We start from the raw sequence: 23866 nt of genomic DNA, 5'->3' as shown, positions 1-23866 counted from the left end.
TCCTTTTGGTAAAAAAATAAATAAATAAATAATCTGGAGGTACGCTTAGGTTAACAAGAATTTTACTAAATAATTCGACATCTGAGTGAAACAATTGAAATAGAAAGTGAAGTAGGATGTAGAAAGAAAGGAAGATAAGCATAATAGCAGGTGAATTATCAGACGGTATGTTTAGTGAAATGGGCCACACAGTTAGTATAGTCTTCAATCCGATGAAGTGTTGATGATTATAGTCTTCCTGTTTTCAGACTTAAACTTTGGAGAGAGTTTTCGAACTGAATGGGTTACATATTTGTTACCATACAACCAATGAAAGTTTAACAAAATTATCTGCAAAAAGAAAAAAATATTAGAAGATACTTCATTGGATTGATGGGATTAACTTCGCATCATACATGTCTAGGTAAAATGATAGTAATAAAGACAGTGGCGGAAACTGTTAAGTAGAATGATATCACTGGAATAACGAGAGAAGTAGGTAGATAAATCGAAGGAGTTAAATCTACCCCTCTAACCATGCCCTCATCCCAACAGGGGTCCTAATAGTAGTAGTTGTAGTCCCAGGTTAATCTGGAATGTGAAGTCAGTAGACTGCAGGGTGAAGTTGCCCTTCTGCAGCACACCAGTCTCCTTGTGGGGAACAGGAGAGAATGAGAGACCAGTATAATCGGGCAGTGCGACCACCCGGTTATATCAGTGCTACCACATGAAGTTGTCACTCTCCAGCACAACCAACAAGTACACAGAGACATGCCAGTGTTAATATTCCGTCATGGCCATGGGTATGTGGCATGTTCCGCTAACATGTTCCCCCCACATATCCTCCTCAGCTATCTCATGTAACGCCATGTAATTCCATTTACACCCCGTCTAACCCCGTCTAACCATGCCCCTATCCCAGCAAAAATACAGAGGAGGGATGCTTGTGCTTGGACTCCTTCATGGTGGTGGGTATGTGGGAGATTCCGCTAGCACGTTCCTCTCACATGTCCTCGACAACTATCTCTTTTAACATAATCTAACTCTCGTCTAACCCCATCTAATCATCCCAACAGGTGCACAGAGGAGAGATGCCTGTGCTTGTGTTTCTCCATGGAGGCGGGTACGTGGGTGGTTCCGCAAACATGTACCCTCCATACGTTTTCCTGAACCACCCCGTCGTCCTTGTAGTTCCGCAGTTCAGAATTGGCACTTTGGGTCAGTCACTATACACTTTTGCTGTCGTTCGTGCACTTATGTATTTCAGAAAGTGTACCTCAAACTTTGACATTTTTGTTCACTTGACAGATATGAAGTATCCTCTAGAACAGCGTTTCTTAAACTGGGGTGCTGAAGTCAATTTTAGGGGGAGCTGGAAAATCCAACATATATTGGTTTTGCTTAATATTGGCATCGTTGATATATATCTATATCTATATCTATCTATCTATCTATCTATATATACATATATATATATATATATATATATATATATATATATATATATATATATATATATATAATTTTTTTCTTTTCTGTGAATGTAAAAAAAAAAAATTGTCAAGGAGTACTTCACTTCACTTTATCCTTGTAGTAGTTCAGTAACTGTAGCAGGGTAGCAACTGTAGTCCCAGTAACCAGATGTAAGGGGGTGCTGGACTGTGCGGCCTTACTGCAGAGGGTGCTGAGGTCGGAAAAGGTGAAGAAACGCTGCTCTAGAAGTAAATCTCTCTCTCTCTCTCTCTCTCTCTCTCTCTCTCTCTCTCTCTCTCTCTCTCTCTCTCCTTCATTACTTCAACCAGGATGGAGTCCGGCGAGGTATTGTTTTGGTCGAGTTTTATTGTCTGTTTCTTTGTTTCTTTGTTTGTTAGCAACATTACGGAAAATGGGCTGCATGAAATTTCATGGAACTTTCAGAAAATGTGTGAACTGGTCCCAAAAGGAAGTGATTAAATTTTTGAGGTAACCGAGTGACCTTCAAACGTCGAAATTAAGGTCACGGACTCTCAGAGGACTTTAATTTGAAACCGGTTGAAGACAGAGATACTGTATTTACTATTATAGACATACAGGAACTCCCATATGGACTTTCATTTGATGCCAAAACCTTTTACTGTGAGTGACCTTCACAGGTCAAACTCAAAGTCACGGATATTCAGGGGGCTATAACTCGAAACTGGTTGCAGATAGACATTTACTATTATGAACATACTGGAAGTCCCATTTGGCCTTTTAATTGGTACCATGACATTTGACCTTAACCCCTCTGTAGCTGATTGCGTGGAATTTGTCGAGCCCCACAGTCCGACCCCACAGCCATTTTTCGAAGTTTCGAAAATCGATATTTTTTTCTTGCCATATTGAAGAGAAAGTTCAGTCGCATCTGGCAGTGAAAAGTTCAGCTTCCTACACCCATCCTGTGGCGTGCAATCGAAAACAGAAGTTGCGTAAATTTAGTCAGATGATACAGGTCACAAGTAGACATTGTGTGGCGCAACATCACACAAAGTTTCTGTGTGTGTGTGTGTGTGTGTGTGTGTGTGTGTGTGTACCAAAAAACATTGGCAATGTTGCTGAAACGGTATGAAATAACTAGATATATGTATTTTTGAAGTTAATCAGTACATAATACGCGAGGTTAGAATTTAAAAAAAGTATATATATATTTTGCATTTATCGGTGTTTATTAAGTTTATGGTAATATCGACTTATTTTTGTAGTCTGGGTGGTGAGGTTTGTTGGAAAAGGGAGGCGAGAGTTTCTACTTTCAGACCTGAACGAGATAACGTCATCTCTTGAGCGTACCAGCTGGACGTTGAGGGATGATGTAAGAGACGACCTGCCATTCACACCTCACATGAGCTGATAACGGGAAGGGAAGTGAGGCTGTTCCACCCACTAACACATCACGTGAACACGGAAAATTTTCCTGCTATGCTTGTGAAAGGCAAAGAATATGTAAAATGATCCAAAATAGTACAACAGCTCTGAACAAATAGGAAAAGATACCAAACAAAAATGTATTTTCGTTTATTACCATATGTATTTTGTTTATGCCTGTATTTATTTATAATCGTGAACAGGGTGGTTTTGTGTGTTTAGAAAAGGAGGAGAAAGATAATATATTCTGTCTGGGACGAGATAATGAGTGTAACTACTGTATGTATGTTTAGGTATGATCACGAGCGAAAGAAATCGTACATCCACTCGTCAGGCCAGCAGGTGGTGAACCGACATATGAGGTGTGAGAGCGTGAAGTGAGGTCCAGTCTCAGGTCCCAGGTATTCATTCACTTCCCAAAAGTTTTCAGTTTTCTACACGTCGCACTGCATCGAAAGATCCAAACCAGTACAACAAATCTGAGCAAATAGGTAATAATACGAACACAAAAATTTATTTTTCTCTTGTCGTTTTTGTTTGTGCCTGTATTATTCATAGTCGTAAACAGGGTGGTTGTTTCTGTTTTGCAAGGGAGGAGAAAGATGATATTCTCATCTAGGTTGAGATAATGTGTGTAGTTGTGCATGTTTAGGCATGGCCACAGGATAAAAAATTGAAAATCCACTCATCACTGCAGCAGGCACTGAACTGTTAGATGGGGAGTAAGGGAGTATAATGTAAATCAGTCTCATGACGTTCAAAACACCCGTTCAATTCCCAAGAATTTTCGTCGTTTTATGTAAGTGGCACTCGAATGACGCCGACGGCCACGCTACGGTAAAATGTCATTAGACACCGGCGGCCACGGAGGAGTTAAGTGGCCTTGAAAGGTCAAACTCAAGGTTACAGATATTCAGGGGGCTTTAACTCGAAACTGGATGAAGATAGAGATATTTACTACTATCAAGATACAGGAAGTCATATGGGCTATAAGGAGGCTATAACTCTACGCATAATGTATTGAATGCCTTTCTTATAAGTGTAACCAAATGTCCTCCAGACCGAAAGGTGAAATGCAAGGTCAAGGAGATTTACAGGGCTAGTAGAAGTTGAGATTAGGAAGATATGTACTATTATAAACACTGGAACTCATTATGGCATATTGTACAAATAATTAGTACTGACAGATAACAAGTTCCATTTCATTTGTGCCATTACCTTAGACTTAAATTCTTTACTGACACTAAACATCAGTACCGGTTTAGTATTTAACAGAAATAAAATAACTGCTGTCAGGCGAGGTTTGTTGTGCCTGGCACAACTTGTTTTTACAGCGGAAGGTTAATCGAACAAGGAAAATGGATTGCTAAAAAGGAGGAAAGTAAAAATAATCGAGATATCTTGGCAACTGAACTATGAGCCTGATAATACCGAGATAAGAGATTCAGCAGTAACTTAGAATATAGTTTGCTGATAATACTGTTAAGAGTAACCACTATAATAAGATGGTGTCTTTTAAATTCTATTATAGTTTTACATGACGAGTTTATTCATATTAGGAGAGACTTCGTGTACTGAAAGTTTGTAGATGATCATCGTTAACCCTTTCTTCACGAGAGATTCTTCCTATGTTGAATTAAATCATCCATTTGAAACTATCCATCCATCGTCCAGCCCTTTTCTATCCCATCAGAAGCGTAGGGACTCGGGCTGGTCTAAGCCATTCTTGACACTGAAGACGAGGATGACCACTACATTCACCTCTAAGTGGTATTTCATAAGCAATATATAGCTACCACCCTTCACGTGTAAACACTTGCGGGTATCGTCCATTTGGAGAGCCTTATTCCATCACACCATTAGGTGTCATTTGATTCTATGGTTAACACCCAGCATAGTAAAGAGATCATAGGTCGCAGAAAACCAATTAGGTTTGACATTCATTTCAGAGTCACGAGAAGACAGCACTACATGAAGTATGCGGAAAGTATGTGCCCCCACCTACCGCCGTTTGTAACAATAATGAAGTAAAAAGGATAATGATGTTGATGATGATGATGATGATGATGAAACAGAATTAAGATGATATAGTAAGCTTAGCATGATAATGATGATGATTATAATAATGATGAAATGGGATTAGGTTGATGATGAGAATGAAATGAGACCACGTTGCATATAAGTTTAAAAGCACAATCCTCCTTTCTTGGCACAGAGATACAGAGAAGTTTCCCTTCTGCTGTATGGAACTGTTTGGGGATATGCACAACGAAGTACCGAAATGAGATGGAGGAATGGAGAGAAGAGGTATATGAAAGATGGGGAAGTGACCTGGAGAGGACAGCTTGATGGCAGAGAAAAGGGTAGCTTTGAGGTGAGTTGTCTGTGACCACCCTTTTAGGGATTTAAGCTTCTGGTTATAGACAGACAATACCTATAAACAGATAAGACAACTGATGCCTAACACTGGAGTCATACATCTCAAAAGGGAATAAAATGGAATTAGTCTGTTAATATTATTTTTGTGGTAGGTGGAGGCGCCCATCATCCACTCACTTAGTGTAGTGATAACCTGTTTCTGGGATAGCACTACATTGAGTGGCAAGCCAAATGTTTTTCTGTAAACCGAGAAAGCATTTACAACGCTGGGTGGTAACCTTATAACCAACCAACACGTGTTCCCTTCGTGACAGTAGGTGGGTTGGTGGAGGGCTAATGCCCCTCCCCAGAAAATAGCTGACTAAAAATACAAAAAAGAAGCGTTGGACCAGGACTGACCAAAAGTTGACAACTAAGGACCGAGCAAAGGACTTGGTACGGATAGCTACTTTTTTTTCTTTTTTTTTTTAATGTGTTCGACTCTGGGCATAGGCTTCACAGCCTGCTATCAAGGCCCAGCAGTGGACTGTTAGGGGTGCAAATGATGAGGTGAAAGAAAGAGAGATTATCCAGGTGCTTGAGGGTGCGAAAGTGGATGTATGTGGATCAACTGAAACTAAATGGCGGGGTGAGAGTGTGAGAGAATGGGAGTATGGATTGGGTATATGCGCGGGAATAGGCAAGAATGAGAGGGCAAAAGGAGTGTGTATTGTGAGTAACAGATGGAAGGAGAATATACGACAGTATGGATCAGTTGGCTCTAGGATTGTGTTGGTAAGAATGAAAGTTGGACTATTAATGTGGGCGACCGTGTGCGTGTATGCACCAACGCAAGATCGTGCAAGCAGAGTGAGAGATGAGTTCTGGACAAATATGGAAGCATGCTTGGAAAAGTTTGAAAGGAATGAGAGTGTGTTTTTGATTAGAGATATGAATGGAAAAGTAGGGAATGTGAAGGTAGATGGAGTAGTTGGTGAGTGGGGTGAGCCTGCAGAGATAGACGAGAATGGCACTGCTTTAGTGGACATTTGTGCTGGGAGAGGGTTGGTGATAGCTAATACCTTCTTCAGGCACAAAATTATCCATAGGTATATGGCGAGTGATGAGGAGGGTGGATGGTGAACTGAATGAACGGAAGGCAATGACTGATTACATGTGTGAGGATGAAAGGATGAGAAGATGTGTAATGGATGCAAGAGTATATGTGTAGAGGTTGGGGGAGAGGACTTTCGGACTACCACCGGTCAGAATCAAAGTCCAAACAAAATGGAGAAATAGGAGAAGGGAAGGACAGAAGGAAGTAGTTCTTACATGGAGGGTAGAAAAGTTACAACAGGATGGAAAAATCGCAGATTATAAGAGGGAAGTAGAGGAGCGATTGGGCAGATATGGATTGGAGCAGATGGGGGACGTGGAAAGTGTGTGCAAGATATTCACAGAAGAAATCTGTGCAGCACGTGAAGTGGTTATGTGGGATGAAGAGAAGACGAAAGGGGATGCAGGGAACAGCATGGTGGACTAAGGAAGTGAGAGATGCTGTGGCACAATAGAAGAAAGCATATAGTGAGTGGATGAGAAGCAGGGGTGTGGAAGAAGTTGAGAGACAGAAGAGAGAGTTATATGTAGAGATGAAGGGAGAGATGAAAAGATTAGTAAGAGAGAGTAAGTGGAGAGTGGATGAGGAATTTGGAAGGAATTTGAATGTAAAGTGGAGGGAATGGAAGAAAATGTTCCGGAAATAGGTAAAGAGAGACAGCGTGCCAAGGTAGTTAGTTGGGGAGTGAAAGATAAAAGTGGTTGATTCCTTGTGGAGAACGGAGAAAAAGTGAGCAGATGGAGAGAACACTTTAATAAAATATTGAACATAGAGAGTGAAAGTAATGCAAGTATAAGTGGATGGGGAATGGCTGGGAGATGGAGGGATGTGAGATGAGAGGAAGAAATCATAAGGTTGGAAGTTGTGAAAGCAATGAAAAAAGTTAAAATGGGGAAAGCCCCAAGAACTGATGGAGTGTGTGGTGAAATGCTGAAGCATGGGGGAGAGATAGTAATAAAATGGATGTGGGAAATGAATAGATTGGCCCGGGAGGAAGGTAGAACCCTAGAGGATTGGAAGTCAGGTATAATTATTCACCTGTACAAAGGAAAAAGGGAAAAAGAAGTGTGTGGTAATCATAGGGGCATATGCTTTCTTAGAGTAATAGGAAAAGTATATGGTAGGATACTTATTGACAGAGTTAGGGAAATAACAGTGGAAGTAGCTGGAGAAGAACAGGGAGGTTTTAGGAAGGGAAGAGGTTGTGTAAATCAGATATTCATTCTTAGATCTTTAGTGGAAAAGTTTCTAGAGAAGGGAATGAAGTTGTATGCAGCTTTCATGGATTTGGAGAAAGCATGTGACAGGGTGGATAGACAAGGAATGTGGAAACTATTAAGAATATATGGAGTAGATAGGAAGTTGTTGAAGGCCGTGAAGAGTATATATGATGGTGCTAAGGCTGCAGTGCGTATGGATAGTGAACTGAGTTAATTTTTCTGTCTGAAGGTTGGATTGAATCAAGGATGTGTCATGTCCCCATGGTTGTTCAATCTGTACATGGATGGAGTTATAAAAGAGATACAAGGTAGGACAATGGATGTTGGAGCAGCCCTAGTGAAAGAGGGTAGTGTTTGGAAACTCCCTGTACTGTTGTTTGCAGATGATACTCTGTTGTTAAGTGAAGACGAAGAGGAGTTGCAAGGATTGGTGGATGACTTTGGGAGAGTGTGTAAGAAAGGGAATCTAAAGGTTAATGTAAGGAAAAGTAAAGTGATGGTCTTTGAAAGAAGTGGTCAGTGAATGTAGTGAGACTGGATGGGGAGGAAATGGAGAATGTGAGTGCGTTTATGTACTTCAGTAGTGTGATGAGTAAGGATGGAAGTTTAGAGGGTGAAGTGCTGAAAGGGTGCAGCAGGGAAGAAAGGCTGCTTGTTCCTTGAAAGCAGTGATAAGAAACACGGAAGTGAGCATGGAGTGAAAAATCTACTACATGATAGTATTGTGATACCAACTCTAACATATGGAAGTAAAGCTGTACGGTGTTGGAGGGACAGAAGTCAAGAGTGAGAGCAGTGGAAATGAGTTATTTGAGAGGAGCATGTGGAGTCACACGGAGGGACAGATTGACAAATGAGGAAGTGAAGGAGTGTTGTGGTGCCGATGTGGATGTGACAGAAAGCGTTAGGAGAAACACATTAAGGTGATTTGGCCATGTGGAGAGGATGGAGAGTGAGAGACTGACGAGGAGAGTGTATGTCAGTGAAGTGGAGGGGGAAAGAGGAAGAGGGAGGCCAAGGATGAGATGGAGGGATGGAGTGGAGAGGTATATGAGAGAGGGGCGTGTGAGTTGGGAGCAGGGCAGTGAAATGGTTGGGGACAGCGACATGGAGGAGATTTGTTTGTGGCCACCCCTTACCGGATCAAGGCGTCTGGCAATAGATAGATAGAACATTATTTTCATTCCCAGGGTTCCTATCCACTGAAGACGCAGCCGCTCCAGGTAACGTGGGGCTCAAGGACCAGACCCTAGCACTGAAGTGGGTGCAGGACAACATACGTCGCTTCGGAGGCGACCCCACCCGCGTCACGCTCTTCGGCGAGAGTTCAGGGGCCTCATTCACACACTTTCACGTTCTCTCACCCAAATCAGCAGGTTTGCAGATTTATGGGAATATTATTAAGATTTTCAGTTCGATTTCGGATTTTTAACGGGGGGGAGGGGAGAGGCATATGCAAGAGGGGATTGAGAGTTGGAGAGAGGTCAGGTGGATGGTGGAGGGCAGGGTGATATGGAGACCATTCGTTTGTGGCCACCCTTTCCGGGATTGAGCCATCTGGCTATAGAGATATAGATATACTCTTATTCTTGCTCTTGCAGATGATTTTAATAAGCATAGAGAAATCAGGTTGTGAGGGGGTTATTGAAGGTAATATTTAACCTCTCTTGTTCGAAGTCTAGCCTAAGATGAATAAAATCTTCTGGAGGTGGAAAGCAAGAAGCAAAAACTACGTCTTCGTGCTATGGTGATAAATCCGTTTCAGGACTCTTCTCGCGAGCCATTCTACAGTCCGGCACGGCCTTGAGTCCCTTTGCCCTGGGCGGGAGACACAGGGAGGTGGCGCAGGAGACTGCCCTTGCCCTGACCTGCCCCAACATCTCAGACTCAGCAAGAATTATAGAGTGTCTACAGGAGGCCCCGGTTCACGAATTGGCTGTCCTCCCTGCCAAATACTATGTTGGTACTCTTTATCTTTGCCTCTGATAATTACGTTCCGATTTCTCTTAACTGTTTTGGGGTTTTAATAGAATAATTTAGGTTTCATGAAAATTAATGTGAGTTTTTCTGCTTGATTTGTTCTTTCTAATTCAGTATTGCTTATTGGTGCATAAGTTCGACACCTGGATCATAATGCATAAGGAACCGGCTCACTCTAAGGCTATCGTCCCCATTAATAATTAGGCTGAGCGTTTTATTAATTATTTCAAACTTTTTTCCTCCTTGATATGATACTGAAACCCCGGTTCAAAGAGCATCAGCATAACTCCCTAGCTGACATCCTGGCTCTCGTCACCGCTACTTATGCTGGTACTATTTTTTTGATCTTTATAATGGTTATCTTGAGGATGTTATTGGATATGTTGACCTTATACTAATTATTCTAAACATGTTACTCTTACTCTGAAGATGTGTTGACCTTTTTACTATTTATTCTAAACCTGTTACTCTTATTCTGAACCTCTTAATGGTACAGTACTTTGATACCTCCCACTCTACCAGGTCAGAGATTGTCTGTAGATTGTTTTAGCTCTCGTCCCTGTTAAAGTTTATGTTGCTGCTGATTATTCTGAGCTTTATATTAGTCATTAATAAGCTTTTACTGACTGCTTTGAATTCAAGGAGTTTAATTATCTATGAATGACTGTGCCACCCGTTTCCTTGGGCGTGCTATTGATAGTTCTCCTACTTTGTACTTTCTCATACTTTGTTTCTGGATCGTACATCATCCCAGCTTTAAGCGGGGAACAGAAGTATGATGATGATGATGATTTCAGCTTTTTACTTGTAATTTTGTACTTTTTCCACTGATTATTTTTTACTAAATGAATTTCGGGGAAAAAAGAGCAACGTATCGAGAGGAGTGCTTACGACTGACTTTAATGGCAGAGATGGTTCGTAGTTCCAACTCTTCTGGCGCCAGTTGTTGATGGAGACTTTCTTCCCGCCGCCCCTCACTTGATAATGCGTGATGCCAGACACAACAATGTGGACCTCATGACGGGGATCACCACTCATGATGGAGCCCTCCTTACTCATGGTTGGTTCTTCACTTACCCGTGGTTGGATCCTCATTTTCTCATGATTGGTTCTACACCTACTCATGCTTGGTTCGTCACTTACTCATGGGTGAATCATCACTTAATCATGAATGGTTCTTCACTTACTCATGCGTGGTTCTTCACTTACTCATGGTTGATTCTTCACTTATTTATGGTTGGTTCATCGCTTATTCATGGTTGGTTCATCACTTATTCATGGTTGGTTCATCACTTATTCATGGTTGGTTTCTCACTTACTCATGGTTGGTTCCTCCTCGTGGTTGGTTCTTCACTTACTCATGGTTGGTTCATCACTTCCTCATGGTTGGTTTCTCACTTACTTATGGTTAGTTCTTCACTTACTCATGGTTGGTTCCTCACATACTCATGGTTGGTTCTTCACTTACTCATGGTTGGTTTCTCACTTTCTCATGGTTGGTTTCTCACCTACTCATGGTTGGGTCTTCACTTACTCATAGTTGGTTCATCACTTCCTCATGGTTGGTTTCTCACTCACTCATGGTTGGTTCCTCACATACTCATGGCTGGTTCTTCACTTACTCATGGTTGGTTTCTCGCTTACTCTTGGTTGGTTTCTCACTTACTCATGGTTGGGTCTTCACTTACTTATGTTTGGTTTCTCACATACTCATGGTTAGTTTCTCACTTCTCACTTACTCATAGTTGGTTCTTCACTTACTCATGGTCGGTTTCTCACTTACTTATGGTTGAGTCCTCACTTTCTCACGGTTAGTCTCTCACTTACTCATGGTTGGTCTCTCACTTACTCATGGTTGAGTCTTCACTTACTCACGGTTAGTCTCTCACTTACTCATGGTTGGTCTCTCACTTACTTATGGTTACTCATGGTTGGTCCCTCACTTACTCATGGTTGGTCTCTCACTTACTCATGGTTACTCATGGTTGGTCCCTCACTTACTCATGGTTGGTCTCTCACTTACTCATGGTTGGTCTCACTTACTCATGGTTGGTCTCACTCATGGTTGGTCTCTCACTTACTCATGGTTGATTCTCACTTACTCATGGTTGGTCTCTCACTTACTCATGGTTGGTCTCACTTACTCATGGTTGGTCTCTCACTTACTCTCCCTCATTTGTTGTTTCCTTATTTACCAGTAGTCGGACCCTTTCTTACTGATAACTGGTTCCTGCCTCACTGATGATTGCTGCCTCATTTACTCAGGGTTAGTCCCTCACTTATAACTGATTCCTCATTTACTCATGACTGGTGCCTCATTTTTCCATGTTTGGTTTCTCAGTCATTGTTGGTCTCTCGCTTACTGTATCACATTTGTGACCGCAAACTTTATTTATTGGTCTTCACCATTTTATTCATTTATCATGTTAGCATGAAGGGACGGGGCATAGGACTACTAATATGATGATGATGATGATGATGATACAAATGATGATGATGATAAAGATGATAGTGGTGATTAATATGATGATGATGATGATTAATAAGATGATGATGATGATGATGATGATTAATTTGATAATGATTAATATGATGATGATGATGATGATGATGATTAACAAGATGATGATGATGATGATGATCATCATCATCATCATCATCATCATCATCATCATCATCATTAATCTGATAATGATTAATATGATGATGATGATGGTGAAGATGATGATGAATCTTAGAGAGAATTTAAGTTGAATGTAGTTCTACCACTTCACTATCAAAATTCTCCCATAAGCTGAGTTAACTCGTCAGACAATAGCCATAATAATAAAACATAATACAGTAATCCCTCCACTATCCAACATAATAGAGCCAAAGGCATGTCCGGAAAGTGGTCCCATCCGGATAGTGGGCACCAGCCTCCTGGACTTGTACTTATGGACCCTAACTCAGAAAAACATCTATACAACAACCTCTGGACATGCATAGCACCTATTTAAGACCCAAATCACACCAATAAGGGACATAATAGACTGAAATAAATGCAAAAGAACCATAAAATTAGGTTTTAGAGGTGAGTTTATACAATATTAAACATTCTGGGTACTTACAAAAAGTCCCTGGCTCCTGGACTGGTGCTTATGGACCCTAACTCAGAGAAATACCTCCCTACTGCACATGCATAGCACCTAATACCCTATGCACACCAATAAGGGACATAAAAGAGTGAAATGAGGTGTTAGAGGTAAGTACAGTATGGAAAATACAGTACAGTACAATATGAAACATTCTGGGTACTTAGAGCAAGTCCCTAGCCATCTCGATGAATAACTGCCTCCTCTCAGACTCTGACAGTAAGAAGGATTTCCTGAAACACTTGCAGTACACTGTTCATGAAGTCTTGCACAGAACTTAGTCATTTGCACTCAGAATTCCATTCTCTTAATGCTGCGCACTCTTGTCTTACTTGCGCTCCATTGTACCTTAATGAAATAAGTGTTGCACTCTGCACTTTAAGTCTTTCCACTCTTGAAACCATTTTCTAAACAAAACACACTCAAATTAATTTACGTTACATTTACAGTCCATTAAATCTTTGTCTTTTCACTCAGAACTCAAATTCTTTAGCACTATGCACTGTTTTTTCACTGCACAACTGTAAATTCCTGTGTGGTCTAGTGGAGAAGTTCTTGACATCTAATCACTGTCAGAGTATGAGAGTAGCACATGCAGGTGACCTAGGGGTGTGTCGCTGGGTCATGGTGATGGCGTACCCACTGCAGATGACTCTGAAGATAGGCGCAAACTCACGTCGAGCGGTGACTCCACCGTGGCTGATGTGCTGGGCTGTGGCTCAGAGCATGAGGGCCTGTCTTGGGGAGGCAACAGAGTGGAGCCAGGGCTGGGCACAGCAGCGGTCACGGGCCTGAAAAAGCTGTCAATCGTTGACTGATGCAAGGAACGACGATTCTGACGATTAATGATGCGCTACCTGAAAGCACGCACTTTCTCCACAAGTCCCAAGGGCCCCATCTCCCTGTCGCAGTCCGTGTGTTCCAGGTAGTCCAGAACAAACTCTAGGTGTTCTCGGACTGCGCTCAGCTTGGGGATGGCTGGAGTAGTGTCATGCTGAGAGGAGTCCGCATCATCGTCGCCTCCCTCGTCGGAATCTTCAAGCTGGGTACTGACACCTGCAACTGAAGATGCAATCTTGATATCAGACAGGGTCTGATGCCCAGGATCGCCCTCGTCGTCATCCAACCACTCACGCATTTCGTCCACATCAACATCGTCCCCATGCACATGTAGACGTGCATGGAAGTCATCCACGTCGAAACCTAGGAAATCGTGCTCCACATCCGTTCCAAGAAGCAGACGAGACCAACCATTTTCTAGAGTCTTGACAGGGACTTCCTTCCATGCACTGGCCCAGTTGTAAATGACAGACTTGATGTTGTAGCGGCGAAGGTTTTCCAAAGTCCGCTGGCCTCACGTGTCCCATCCCTCCCTGCGTTCGTCTTTGTCCTCGAGAACAACCATCACCTCGTCCAGGAACTTCCGTCGGTATAGCCGCTTCTGTGCCATGATCACTCCTTGGCCCATTGGTTGGATGAGAGCAGTAGTATTAAGTGGCAGAAACATGCACCTAATGCAGCCATTCTCAGACACCAAGTCCTTGTCGCACGGGTGGGCAGGTGCATTGTCGAGGAGAAGGAGGGCCTTTATCTGGTCGCGTGGGATTCCCAGTTTCTCCGTCTGGTAATGTATGACCTCCTTGACGAAATGGCGGTGGAACCAGTCTTTGAAGATGTGGCCTGTGAACCATGCCTTCAAGGAATGGTACCAAACGACAGTCGTGCCACCCTGTCATTGAAGAAGAGTGTTAAGTTGCTTGCAGTAAAGAAGGCAGAGGCTGTGTGTGTTTAACGCCTAATAAATTGCATTCTAACTATTACATACTGTGCACAAGACTTGAGAAAATGGAAGAAGAGAAAACAGAGGAGTTCGGAAGTTGCTCGAGAAGAGTAATAAATGGACTTCAGTGTGGTGGATGTCAAAAATGGTACCATGCTGTATGCCAAAAAGTAAACAAAGAGCTCTACACCATAATAGAAATGCATGAGGAACTTATATGGTTCTGCCAAGTTTGCAAACCAAAAATAAGAAATAATATGAAGAAAATATGCAATATGGAAAAGAAGAATGAAGAGCTGGAAGAAAAATTAAATGAACTGAATATGAAGCTGAATAACATCAAAGTGAAATTACGAGAGAGGTAACTCAGCAGTTTAGAAACAACTTGCCGGTGAGTGAAGATGATATTGTTGAGAAGGTAACAGAGAGAGTACTAGAACATATGAAAGAAGAAGATAAAGCTAGAAGGAAAAACAACATAGTGATGTATAATGTCCCAGAGTCAGAAAGTTAAAGTTATATAGAGAAAGTGAATGAAGACACAGCTATGTGTTGTGATATATTTGAGAACTCTCTAGGATTAGATAAGAAGTTTACTATCACTAAGGTCATAAGGATAGGAAAGCCCAGAAGAGAGGGCAATAACAGAAATAGGCCTGTATTGGTGCAACTAACGATGTGAAAGAGAAATGGGCAATAATAAAGAGGGCAAAAAAGCTGAAAGATGAAAGTGATCCAGCAAAGAAAAGAATTGGAATTTCACTTGATCTGACGGAGAAAGAAAGGTAGGTTGAAAAAAGACTGAGGCAAGAGTTAAATGAGAGAAAAGCTAACGGAGAAACAGGATTATATATAAAAATCGGAAGATTGTGCAAAGTAAGAGAGGAGAGAGGAAGAGAAAATTAGAACCATACAATGATACAGTACAGAAAGATGAAATAAGAAAAAAAGAAAAAGGATATGGAGTAACATTTAAGTTAATCAATATACAGGGATTAAGTAGACATAAGGTAGTAGAGGTACAGCAACTCATATCAGAGAGTCAAGATATTCTATGTCTGACAGAAACACAGCTAAAAAATAATAAAACTGAATTAGATAATAACATAATGAAGCATGAGAGAAATAAAAGACAAAAAAGGAGGAGATATAATGGTTCTGTATAAACAAAACAGTAACATTACTCTAAGAAAAGAAACTTTAAAAAATAAGGATGTACTTGTACTAAAGGGAAAAATGTTAGATCTAAGCATAAGAATGATTATAGTATACTTTTCTGTAATTAGGACAGAAGAAGACAGAACTATAGTAGCCGCAGCGAGAAATGAATGCTGTGGTGGGGCAGCCGGTCATCTGGGGATTCCCCCACTGTAGCCATATCCACATGTCACCGACCATCGGCCACCGCTGCAGCCCCTCTCCATGATCCTTACCCTGTGTCTCTGGCTTTCTCTTTCTCTCTCGGTTTCTATATAAACTGGTGTATTTCCGAAACTAATTATGAAATTATTATGACTTTTGTTCCACACCACCTTTGAGGTAAAAATCAAGGACAGTTTTCTGTATAAAGGTTTCCCCCCCCTCCTAAATGTGGCATATGAGCGGGGGAGTGCGGCCTTTCCGATACCTCCGCCTGATCTATAATTATACACTCGCCAGAACTGACTTGCCCTCAGACAAGGGGGGGGAAACCTTTATACAGAAAACTCTCCTTGATTTTTACCTCAGTGGTGGTGTGGAACAAAAGTCATAATAATTTCATAATTAGTTTCGGAAATACAGCAGTTTATATAGAAACCGAGAGAGAAAGAGAAAGCCAGAGACACAGGGTAAGGATCATGGAGCAGGGCTGCAGCGGTGGCCGATGGTCGGTGACATCCTACCTCTATGGTCGGTGACATGTGGATATGGCTACAGTGGGGGAATCCCTGGATGACCGGCTGCCCCACCACAGCGTTCATTTCTCGCTGCGGCTACTATAGAAATTTCTCAATTAAACAAGAGATAGAGAAAAGTATGAATGAGGCAGAAGATGAGGCTCTAATAGTCATGGGAGACTTCAATGGGCATACAGGTATGTTAGGTCATCAACAGCTTGACATGAATGGAAAAATAATCTTGGACTGGATAAATGAATATAAATTAATCTTGCTTAACTGTGACAATAACTATACAGGTATTTACACGTGGTCTAGAGATAATCAGTGCAGTGTAACTGATTACATACTTGTCAATGGGAAAATGTACAACTACTTCCAGACCATGAATACAGACGAGAAACAAGAAACTATAGATATCATTGATCATAATCTGATCTGTGCAAGGTTTATAATAAAAAGAGAAAGGGAAAACTTTAACAAACAAGGAAAGTGGGAAACAGTGGAGTATTACAGGACAGATGAGATATCTCAACAACAGTATGCAAATAGAGTGTAAGAAAAACTTAATGAAGTCAGAGTTACCAATATAACACAGATGAATACATTAATAGAAGATGCTGCCAGCGAAACGCTAAAAATAAGCTATAGAAGAAAAGTAATTCAAAGGGAAAATAAAATAAGGAAGCCTGTTTGGATGAACGATGAAATAAGAAAGGAAATAAAAGAGAGGAAAAAATTGAATAGGAAAAAAAGAAACACACAAAATCAGGATGAAAGAGACAGAATATGTGAGCTCTGTAGGGAACAAAAACAGAAGGTGCAAATCCTCATTAGAAAGGAGATGTTTAAACATGAGCAAAAGCTCACAAAAGAAATAAATGAAAGCAATGAAAATGGTAAAAAATTGTGGGAGGCTGTTAATAAACTAAGGGGGTATAGACAAAAAATTAGACAAGTTAGCAATATACAGCAAAGAAGATAACAAACTAAATGATATACAGGCTAGTGAAGAAATAATAAAATTTTAGGATAAAATCTATAAAAAGCATGAAAACAACATAAATGAAACATGGAATAGTGACACAAGGCAAGAATACATTAACAAGCTGGACCTAGAAAGTAATCAGAATGTCATGAATATAGATATACCGATAGCACACAATAGAGAGAGAACATATGAATTCCCTCCTAGTATAAGAGAATATATGGACATGTGCTGCAAAGTACAAAGCAAAATAAAACCCATGGAATATCCAAATATTACGCAAGACCAAGTAAAACAGTGCATACAAAAGCTAAAAAACAGAAAAGCCCCAGGACCAGATAAAAAGAAGCCTGAACTCTAAAAAGTAATGATAAAAAGTGAGCAGTGTATAGAAAGTTTTACAAACTGCTTTCAGCACATTATAGATGATGGGACAGAAGTTAAGGAATGGGTATGGTCAAATACAAAAATGATAGAGAAAACAACTAAACCTACATCAGACCAGCTCAGACCAATAGCGTTGACCAATATTTTGCACAAAATATGTATGTCACTGATAGGAAAATTTGTGGATAGCCATATCACCATGAATAACGAGGCTAAAGAAACACAAACAGGCTTCACAAAGGGAGCTAGAATAGGAGACAACTTATTAACCTTACAATACTGCATAGAGGATAGCTACCAGAAGGGAAAACCTCTTATAATAATATCCATTAATTACTCAAACGTAGGGATGCCAACAGCATCTGGTGTTCCCAGGCGGTCACCCATCCAAGTACTAAGCAACGTTGGGTCTGGTTAGTACTTGGATGGGTGACCGCCTGGGAACACCAGATGCTGTTGGCATCCCTACGTGTCAAGTGGGGTTGGTGGAGGATTAGTGCCCCTCCCTGTAAAACAATTAACTCTAAGCCATTGGCCACCCCGTCTGGGATACATGGCGTCTGGCAATGAATGAATGAATGAAATTACTCAAAGGCATTTGACTCAAAAAAGAAAATAGTACAGGCACTAATGCAATACAAGGTACACCCAAAGATAATAGATACCATTATTAACATATATAAAGAAGATAAAACAAAAATAAAAGTAGGTGATTCTGAAATAGAAATGGACATAACTAGCGGGATTAGACAAGGCTGCACAGGTTCGACAATATTATTCAAATTAATAACCAACCTGATAATAGAAAAATTGGAAGGACAAAATATTGGATTCATCAATGAGAAACTGAAAATTGGAGTACAGTACTATTCTTTGCTGATGATGGACTCCTAATGGCACACTCGATAGAAGATGCAAAAGACAGCCTAAAGACAGTAATACAATTTAGTCAAGAATGTGGTCTAAACATAAATAGAACAAAAAGTAATATCATCATCCATAATATAAAAAACCAGCCAGATGAAATAGAAGGGATAAAAGTAACTGATAATATAAAGTACCTTGGATTACAGATAGACAACAAAAGAAACTTCAAAACACACAAGGAAATGATGGCACAGAAAGCTCAAAAGATGGCAGATATTACATACTCGGTAATAGCAAGGTGTTGTAATAAAGTCATGATAGGTAAAACCTACTGGAAAAACGTAGCCGTACCTACAATACTTCATGGGTCAAATATCATAAATTACACGGAAGCAGAAATTGAAAAGCTACAAAGGATGAAAAACGGAGTATACAGACAAGTATTAGGAGCACCCAAGTATGCAGCAAACTGCACACTAAGAGGAGAGATTGGAGCATCATTAGTTAAACGAAGAATAATCACAGGTAGATTAGAGTACACCAGGGGTATTCTTCAAGACAAAAATGAATTACTAAAAACTATACTAGAAATGATGAATATACAAAATATGAACTGGATGAAGGAAACAAATAAGTACAAGGAATTAATAGGAATAGCTGACAGAGAATTAATGATTATGACAAAAAGCAGACTAAAGGAGAAAACAATGAACTGGGACACACAGAAATGGAAGGAGGAAGTATCTAGGAAAACAAGCTTGAAGATATATAAAGAATGGAAAGAGAATATCAGAGAAGAACAAGTATATGATAACAGACCAGCATCAACAATCCTCTATAGAGCAAGAACAAACTACCTGCCATTATTCGATAAAAAGAGACCTGAAAATGGAAATATAGAGTGCAGATTATGCGGTGCAGAAAAAGAAGGTCTTGAACATTATATGCTCGAGTGCACAGTGTACAATGATCAGAGACTGAATGCTGTGGAGTTACAAAAACCCTACATTGAAAATCAAGAAGAAATAATTGGATATTTTTTATTTAGTGACATAAACACTGAACAGAAAAAAAGTATCCTATATAAACCCTGGGAAATAAGAAAAAAGAAATTAATGGAGCAAAGCACAACGTAGTGAATGCATGAAAAGGAATAGAGCTCAGGCGGTTCCGTTGAAAAGGCATTACCTCCGACAGTCATCTGATCTGATCTGATTAGGAAGGACATCCATCACCCCACGAAGACACCGAGGCTGCTTTGCACAGCCAACAATAACTGGCTTAAGCTGGTGCATGCCGTTAGCATTAGCACAACACAAAGCAGATATCCTTTGCTTGGAGAGCTTGCGGCCAGGTACACGCTTCTCCGTCTCCTCAGCTAGAGTGTTCGTAGGCAAAGAGCGATAAAATAAACCAGTTTCGTCAATGTTGTAGACTTGACCGAGAGTGAGGCCCTCCCTGTCAATCAAGCCCTTCATCTTGTGCCGAAACTCCTCTACTCCATCCTCGTTAGCGTCCAAAGCTTCGCCATGAGACTTACAGTTGGTAAGGCCATGTCGTAACTTGAACGCGAAGAGCCAACCCTCGGATGCCTTGAAGTCTAGGGCGTCGTGAAGCCTTGCAAACTTCTCAGCAGCAGCCTTCATCTCCGTCCCACGCACCATCACACCAGCAGCACATTGCTGTTGATACCAAATCAACGTGGAATGGTCGACTTCACCATACTTGGGAGTAAACATCATCTTCCTCTCCACGTTGCGTTTGCTTTTCGATGAGAAGTCAGTCGTGTACTGCATGAGTTTGTCTCGGGATCTCTCGATAGCAAACAAAGTACATCGGGCCAGGTTGAACTCACGAAGGATGCGTGACGAAGACCATCCCGCATCCACTTTCTCCAATATCTCCCTCTTCTTCTCCAGAGTCAAAACCTTCTCTTCCTCTTCTCAGGCGGTGGGGCCATCATCACACACACGAAGGAGAGGCACGAGAGCAGAAGGAGAGCCTGCAGCAGGTAAGGCAGCACCACAAAAGCGAGCACGTAGGCAGCCATGACGACGAGCGTGCACTCACGACAAGAGACAGGCGGTAAGTGGGGAGGATGCAGGGGCGCTCTAACGGACGTCGGAGGAATGACGCTCTAAAACAAAGCTGTCCCACACCGCGTGCTCCAAGTTTAAATTACGGGCGGGAAAAAGTCGGATTTTTTTCGAATTTTTTGCGGTTTTTGGACCATTCTGGGAATATTGGATCCCGGGATGATAATGTCCGGTAAGTGGGGATGTTCGGGAGGTGGGCCTCCGGATAGTGCAGGTATTACTGTATAACATTCTCTCTCTCTCTCTCTCTCTCTCTCTCTGGCTCACTTGGCAAGTGACAGACTCAAAGCAATGAGAGAAGCTGTACTCTGTGTTTATCTTCAGTATGGTGACGTGTATTATTTCTTTATTCTTGCCACCTTCAGTTGATTACATTCATCTTTGTAGAGACCTTTTGTTTTAAAGAGACAAATGGGTGAGTGATTTAGTCTCCCCTGTTTGAAGTCTCTCCAAAGCTGAACAAATCTGTCTTGAAACAGCGAAAAAAAGACTGAAAAATGTGTTGTAGGATTTAGGGGTTTACTTGTCTAGTCTCCTTACCCTCATTCAACAGTGCTGTACAAGAGTGAAGAGATGAGAGCAGAACTGGTTAATAATTTCGAGGAGATAGGCCCCCTCAGTCTCCTGCTGAATAATACCAATCCTGCCACCACAACCAACTCTACCACCACGGACTGTGCCACCACAACCAACTCTGTCACCACCAGTTCTGCGACCAACGCCTCCACCAACCTTGCCATTGCCACAGCGATCTTTATCCACTACCTTGGTGGTGTGAAAGTGGACGAGACGAACAGCGAAGAAATAACGCAGGTAATAAAATAAAGCAGAATTTGATATGATTCTTCGTGACGTTCTCATTTGCTATTAATAAGATATAACTTGGAGAAAAAATATCATGCCTAATGGTTTGTAACTCAGGGAAGGCCAAATATGTTTCACTTATAACTTTATAAACGCCTACTGTAATATTACTCTCTTCACTCTACATCTCTTCCTTTTAATTATGATTTTGACTCTCTTAGGATGGAAATTTTTGGTCAGCGTCCCATCCATGATCCCATCTTTATAAAGTGCATTTCATATGCTATTCGCTATATTCTTATTCCAATACACGCCTTTTTAAATGTCTCGCTTCACATACTTGCCATATTTAATAATCTTATTGTACATCTTGCACTTCTCACTCTCTTTATCTTGCATTCTTATCTCTCATAATAATTAGCCATATAATACACTGCTGATGTTAGTTGTTTTTCTTGTTGCTGTGCTTAAATTCGGTCTGCCTGACCGAGGAGACTCCTCGACCACAGACAAGCAACTGCCTCCTCTGGGCTGTCCCACAGGTACAGCACAATACTCATGCTGTGAAGGGTCTGGCGCCTCCTTGAGGTAAACAGCACATCACCAAGAAAATATAGGAAAGTTTGGCTCTCAAGTGGACCCCGCAGCTGCTTTACCCAAGGACACAGCGCCAGGACTTGTGGGCTTCTCTTTAGCGCCTGAGATTAGCAAACCCTTCAAGCAGTCTCAAAGCCAGATAACAGTAATGGAATGTGGTCTTAGTTTGGCATTCCAGTATTACAAAGGAAATATTAACTGGGACTCTAAACTGGTCCTGGATGGTGCACTGTCCATTATCTTAATTTACCTTCCAAGTTTTCATGTTTCTGACAGTCTTCGCACCTTTTTCATACCTTCCCGGGATTCGCATTTCTCGCAATCTACCCACCTTTTCCTCCCCTATTATCTTTGTTACAATATATAATCTCCATCTCTTTCATTGCATACTACTACCCATGCCTCAGGTTCTCTCAGCTGTTAAAGTAGGTCCTCTCACTGCCGTCACATCTACTCCCACAGCTGTTCACTGACTACAACTTTGGTGTTCCAAGGGACCTCACAGCCCAGGTCCACGCACGAAACACGAACAGGAAGGTGTACGCTTTTGAGCTAACGCACAGGGGTCAGCATTCCGTGGCAGACCTGATGAAGCCCACAGTTGGCAAGCACTGTGTCCGTTTTCCTTCTACTTAATCATTTCAATCCGATGACTTATTTCAGGTTTCATTCCTGCCATCCTCAGACTGTTTTTTTTTTTTTTTTCTTTTTTTCAGCTTAGGTGAGATTTTGTTTTAACTGGAACGGTTAAATGTGGTAACAGATTCATTGCCCAACATACGTGCTTGAATTTGTTTGCCTGTCCTCGTTTACTACATTTTGTTTTCCCTTTACTCAGTATAATTTATTTCACTCAGACTACTCACTGTGCAGTATACTTGGTTATTGCTCCTTGGTTAGGTTGTTTAGCCAGTGCTTAGTTACCAAAGTTTGTTAATCCTATACCTAGTTACCGTGGGTTGTTAGTGTTTGCTCTGTATACTGTTGCTATTTTTTGTAATTATACTATTACAAGAGTTTATTAACCCTATTCCCAGTTACTGTAGTTTCCTATACTTAATATATAATCATTATTGTTTGTTTGACCTATACTTAGTTGCATCTCTGTATGCTCTATACTCGGCTGCTTTAGTTTGTAGTTTCCTCCACATTTTTTTTTTTTTTTTTTTCATCGTTTGTTACTGTTTGCTGTGTCTTCAGTTCGTGTAATTTCCTTGCAGGGGTGACCCACGCAGACGACTTATTGTACCTGTTCTCCGGTGGGCCTTTCTACTCCCTCTTCAACCTCACCCGCCACGACGACCTCAAGATTAGGGCCATCATGACGCAGCTCTGGGTCAACTTCGCCGCCACAGGGTAAGGATAAGGGCCTGAGACTAGGTGGCATAGGAGGCTTCTTAGCACCTTTTTCTTAGCGATTTATTTTGCGTACTGCATTCTCTTACGGGTTTTCTATTGTTTTATTATTATAGAAGACTCTGTAGCAGGTCTTACTAAGTGATTTATTTTTGTAGTTTAGCTTATATTCTTTTGCCTCTTATTCACATTATATCAGTATTTGCATAGTTTATTTCAGTAACAGGAACGAGGATAATGAGATGAAATGTGTAGAACAAATAACTAAGGAAGAGGTGTTAAGAAATCTCTAGTCATTTAGAATACCATCCAAAGGGGATGGTTAAATTCTTCGTCCCCGTTCCTCCTCCTCCTCCTCCTCCTCCTAAACTACTCTTTTTTTTTTCACTCCTTTCGCCTCTTATGAATTCTGCTTCACTTCTTGCTGTGTATTTAGCCCTCCCTTT

General features: G+C 41.1%; 1 protein-coding gene across 1 annotated transcript in view; it reads left to right on the top strand.

Annotated features, from left to right (window-relative positions):
- LOC145399075 (carboxylic ester hydrolase-like) overlaps positions 1-23866 on the top strand; it is a 76304-nt gene that overhangs the window by 1620 nt on the left and 50818 nt on the right. Inside the window, exons 3-9 of the mRNA XM_080271830.1 lie at positions 1056-1197; positions 8745-8930; positions 9320-9513; positions 10444-10594; positions 21217-21476; positions 22527-22677; positions 23285-23420. Coding sequence (XP_080127956.1) covers positions 1056-1197; positions 8745-8930; positions 9320-9513; positions 10444-10594; positions 21217-21476; positions 22527-22677; positions 23285-23420 — 1220 coding nt within the window. The remainder of the gene's footprint in view (positions 1-1055; positions 1198-8744; positions 8931-9319; positions 9514-10443; positions 10595-21216; positions 21477-22526; positions 22678-23284; positions 23421-23866) is intronic.

The sequence above is a fragment of the Coenobita brevimanus genome, chromosome 47 (assembly GCF_032717465.1).
Source record: "Coenobita brevimanus isolate Jiangsu-jjx chromosome 47, ASM3271746v2, whole genome shotgun sequence".
NCBI classification, from domain to species: domain Eukaryota; kingdom Metazoa; phylum Arthropoda; class Malacostraca; order Decapoda; family Coenobitidae; genus Coenobita; species Coenobita brevimanus.
The sequence above is the reverse complement of the archived record's forward strand: the minus strand, read 5'-3'. Positions and strand labels throughout refer to the sequence as shown.